Source organism: Megalobrama amblycephala, linkage group LG5 (genome assembly GCF_018812025.1).
Source record: "Megalobrama amblycephala isolate DHTTF-2021 linkage group LG5, ASM1881202v1, whole genome shotgun sequence".
Taxonomy (NCBI): Eukaryota; Metazoa; Chordata; class Actinopteri; order Cypriniformes; family Xenocyprididae; genus Megalobrama; species Megalobrama amblycephala.
Genome location: NC_063048.1, coordinates 35,883,640 through 35,888,731, shown reverse-complemented (window position 1 = coordinate 35,888,731; position 5,092 = coordinate 35,883,640). Strand labels below are relative to the sequence as shown.

The following is a 5,092-nucleotide window of genomic DNA, read 5'->3' as shown; positions in this document are numbered from 1 at the left end:
CCCCAAGCACACAATTATAATGTTCTCATTATAATATTTGCACTTAACTGTGTTTTCCTTTTTGAAGTGATTTCAAGCAATACAAAACCAATTAAAAAAAGTGTCTCAGCTGAAAGAAATAATCCATTATTTATCGGCTTTGATATATCGGCCAAATTTTCTTATTGGGCTGATAACGATAACATTAAAAATGAACATTTATCGGCCGATATATTGTACATCCCTAATTAAAACGCATCATCCAGCATATTTTTGACAGCTCCAGGATTTTGTTAAAATTACAGATAGTTTGCATTTATGCACTCCCAAAAATCAAAAATGCATTATGGGTGTTGAAGTTTTTGGGAAAAGGCAACTCATTTTTTCACCACCTTTCTACAGACAAGTTTTATTAAAAGCCCATCTTGCCAGCGTTGAATTCCCCCTTTAATAGTATTTCTGTCATTTTTCTGTGAACTTTTCCTTTAACTCTTGGGTTCATGCGTGTGAAATCTTTAAAGCGGTTGTGTGTGATGTTCAGACACTTTCACAACACTGATCCTTAATGGAAATAAACCTCCCACTGACATCAAATATGAGGGATGATGCAGATCCAGTCGTAAGAATAAGATGAACGTCGGTGTTGATGAGTTTCTCAGAACAAACACACCATCATGTTTTTGCTCAGTGATGATTTTATTCATGTGTGTTACCGTGACAGTGTTAATAAGGGCTAATGTTGTACATTTCAAAGGCTCGATTGTACCCACTTCAGATGCCTTACTGTGCCATTATAAGAGTTTTAAAATGACAAAGAAGCGCTTCATTTCTCCTCTGCAGGAGCTGAAGATGCAGTGATTTCATTGGAACGGATCTGGATGTTTCTTGCTGTCATGTTGATGATGCTGTCGTGCCGTCTGCGTTTCAGGAAACAAATTGTTTAATGACAGTGTGTGATTTTTATCTGTAGGTGCTTGGAAGATTCATTTTAATGTGCCGTAAACAACTCAATGAAGGTGAACAAAACATGTCAGAACTTTCGATTTCCGTCGGCTTTATTGCTTGGAGGATTGAAACAGCACTGCAGAAAACTTTATTTTTGTCTTGTTTTCATTCTTAAATTAATATACTTTTACTGGAGAAACAAAATGACTGAAGATATGTTTTGTTAATAAAAAAAAATGAGATTGACTCATTGACAGATATTTGAGCATAAACACTTCAATTTGATGCATTTTTCAGGTCATTTCTCTTCTCCAGTAAAAGTATCTTGATTTAAGAATGTTTTTGATATTTGTACTGGAAAACAAGACAGAAATACTATAATTTTCAGTGCGTCTTTGGTCTGATTCCCTGTAATCATGTGTGTGAACAGTTTTATGAGACCTTTTGCACTCTTCAGTACAAATTAATCTGACGTTTAAATGTTTATTGAATAAAAAAGAAATAGATTATTGATCGTCATGTGTTTAATGGGTTAATAATTCATCCCTACACTGCAAAAAAATCACATCTTACCCTGAATTTTTTGTCTTGTTTTATCTAATCATCCTTAAAAAAAAAGATGAATTTACATCCTAATTTCAGAGAAATCTAACAGAATTGTGTGAACTTTATTCTTAAAGGCCCGTTCACACCAACGAACAATAACGGTCTGTTTATTCAAAACTCGCGCGCTGCGGTTTCAAACTGTACAACGTCATTGAACATGTTTTTGCTGTTCTTGTTGCATTTACAGGCTTTAACCAGCAGATGTCCTCAGCATGCTATATTTCGAGTGAATCTTGTGTAATCGATCTAATCTAACGGTGACTTTAGCTGATGTAGTCAATAGTGGAATAAAAACATCACCTCGTCTTTTTCAAACTTCAAAGGAAGCAAAACAATGTTGTCGAAACCAGCGCTGGATACCTGAGGTCATTTTATATTACACTGTTTGCTAGCCTGGCATAATGATCTCATCATTAACACTTTTTCCATTTATACATTTTATATAGCCTAAAGTATCCTTGAAAACTTGTCAAACGGTGGATTTTTTCCGGAGCTCTGTGACTAAATTCTCCGCAACGTCGTCCGCCATTTTAAATGCGCGAGCCCTTAAATTAGAATGGATTCTGATTGGCGGAGAGTGTTTTATTGTTCAATGGCTGGAAAAAAAATCGTTCTGAAAACGATATCGTTCCTCGTTATCGTTATAGCTGTGCTATTCTTTTATATTTAGAACTATTTTTGTATCTATATCTTTATCGTTATCGTGCTCGGTTTGAACGGGCCTTGAAACAAGAAAAAATATGTTTGCCATTGGGGTCAGAAAAATAATCTTCCTTTTCAGATTATTTTTCTTTCCTTATTGACAACTTTTTTCTTTTTTGATGTAAGCAAAAACATCACCAAATTGCGTTAGATTCCTCTGAAAGCAAGATTTGGCTTCTCGGGTAAGTATATCTTGTTTAAAGGATGTTTGGGTGACTGTATTGGAACTCAAGCAGTGAGGTCAGAGTTCGTCTCTGGCACAGTCTCCGCTCCGGATGACTTTGACCTGATCTGAAGGCCTCACCATCATCCAGGCATATTTGCACAAGTGTTCTTTGTTGCAGTCTTTCTGCCAGTAGATGACGTTCCTGCGGTTGAGGTTTGCGCCGGCGCAGGCGTCGTACCACCAGCCGCCGCCCGCCACGCCCTGGAACTCCAGCTTGGCGCAGTTCTGGAAGTAGTTGTCGTTGTCGCGGTCTTTGGTGGTGAAGCGCTGGTTGTCGTGAAGGTAGTTCTCGGTGTCCAGCGTGAGGGCGTCCGCCGCCGTGCCCTGGAACGGACCCAGACGCAGGCGGTACTGGGCGTCCTCGTCCTCCACGAGCACCGGGTCGTACTCGCCTGTCTTGGTCACCGCGTCTTTGTCCACCAGCTTGATGGCGAGCTTGTAGCGCACGGGTCCGGCGGTGAGCTGGTGCAGGTGATCGTTGCCCAGCCAGTGGTTCCCGGTGAGGGATCCGAACCCTCGCTTGTACTCGTTCCAGCCGCGGTCGAAGTCCACGCTGCCGTTGACCGTGATGTGCTGGATGACCGTCCATCCGCCCTCGTGCATGGCGCAGTAGACGGCGATGGGCGAAGCTCCGGGCTGGATCAGGTACAGGCCGTCCCGCGCCTGACCGCCGGCGCTCTGCCACAGCTCATAACAGTCCCGGGGAATCTCTGAGACACAACAAGAGTCACAGTCAGAACTCTCTTCATTCATCAGTGACGCTGTTCTGAAGAACTAAAGCTGAAAGCATTAAATATATCGTTTTTGGAAATAAAGCTGAAATAAAATATAACTATTAAATCAAAAACTTGCCTTGGCAACTAACTAACTAAATGTTTATGTTAAAGTACTACAATTTGTGAAGTAAAGTAAAAAAAAAAAAAAAAAAAATATATATATATATATATGTGTATATTAACATTTCTATAAATAATATAAAACATTGAAAAATATATAAAAATATATACAAAATAAATTAAAACCAAATATAAATATTATTATTATTATTAACAATAATAGTAAATATGTTTAAGTTGAAGTACTAACATTTCTAAAACTAAAATAAAAAATAATAAAATATATAAAATAAATTAAAGTCAAACAGAAATATTAAAAAAAAGAATAAATAAATAAATAAATAAAAAATGTTGCCTTGGCAACTAACTGTAATAAATATATTTAAGTTGAAGTACTAAAATTTCTAAAATAAAAATAATAATATACATAAAACATCGAAAAATAAACTAAAGCTACATATAAATCTTAAAAAAATAAGAAGAAATATTGTAATAAATAGAAGAAACTGTAAAATGTTTAAGTTGAAGCCCTAAAATTTCTAAAATAAAATATAATAAGATATAAAAGAATATATATATATATATATATATATATATATATATATATATATATATATATATATATATGAAAAATAAGAAATCTTGCTTTGGAATAACTGAAAAACATGTTTAAGTTGAACTACTAAAAATTTCAAAAACTAAAAAAAATTAAATATATTAAAAATACACATAAAAATAAATGAAAGCTACATAGAAATATAAAAAATGAAAAATAAGAAGAAATGTTGCCTTGGCAACTAACTGTAATAAATGTTTAAATTGAAGTACTAAAAATTTCTAAAACTAAAATTAAAAAATAAACAAATATAAAATGTATAAAAATAAAGCTAAATATAAATATTTATAAAAACGCACCCAAAAAAGCACATAAAATTACTAAAACGTAAACTAAAAATGAAAAACCAAAAATATAATAAAAGTGAATTAAAATATTAATAATATAATGGTGTACAATAATACTAGAATGACAGTGTTGTGAAGGTCTTTCATCAGTCTCTTTATTAATCAGAAGCCGTTATCTAGTGTTTGTTAACCTGATGTAATTACTCTTTATCAGGACTAATTATATGAGTCCTGCTTGACCTTTGACCTCTGCTCTGATAGGTCAAATGTAAGAATGGGTTAGTGGAGTAAAGTTAAAAACTCTGCCCTGAATTCACTCAAACAAACTAGTATTTCATAGAAATCATAGAAATGAGAGCCTCAAAAAAGAAGCGTTTGATATTATATAATGACTGTGACTTTATAAAGGAGAAGAACTAAACATTTGATTATTAACATGATTTAGTTCACATTAACATGATTACAAAGAGATCTAGCTGACGTCAGCTGAGAGGAAAATCATTTCAGGCATTTTTAAAACATTTACAGAACTGGATGTTTTGAATGTTCAGACAACATTCAGAAATAACGTTTTGGGAACGTAATCATAACGTTCTTTGTGCATATTTTTGTCAGCTGGTTTTGTCAGGACGGTGTTGATTTTAAGCACAGATGAACTGCGATCTGACCTTTCTGTCCGAGGTTCAGGATGAGTTTGTGCTCCTCTGGCGCCAGCAGATGGATGTTTTCAGCAGGAGACGCTTCAGTCCGAACACACGCCAGCAGCACGAGACAAACACACAACATCAGCATCCTGAATCCTGAGAGTCAGTCCGGACCGGCAGAGAAACACTGTTCGCTGACTGTGAGAGAGAGAGAAGCGTCTCACTATCAGCTGGACTTCAGCCCCGGCACC

The 5,092-nt window shown here is 35.6% G+C and overlaps 1 protein-coding gene across 1 annotated transcript in view; it reads right to left on the bottom strand.

Annotated features, from left to right (window-relative positions):
• Nucleotides 1-656: 656 nt before the first annotated feature.
• Nucleotides 657-5,092, bottom strand: part of zgc:194887 (uncharacterized protein LOC571819 homolog) — a 4,513-nt gene continuing 77 nt past the window's right edge. Inside the window, exons 1-2 of the mRNA XM_048192084.1 lie at nt 4,866-5,092; nt 657-3,168 (exon numbers count right to left, since the gene is read on the bottom strand). The exon at nt 4,866-5,092 is cut by the window's right edge and continues 77 nt beyond it. Coding sequence (XP_048048041.1) covers nt 2,474-3,168; nt 4,866-4,989 — 819 coding nt within the window. The 5' untranslated portion in view covers nt 4,990-5,092 and the 3' untranslated portion in view covers nt 657-2,473. The remainder of the gene's footprint in view (nt 3,169-4,865) is intronic.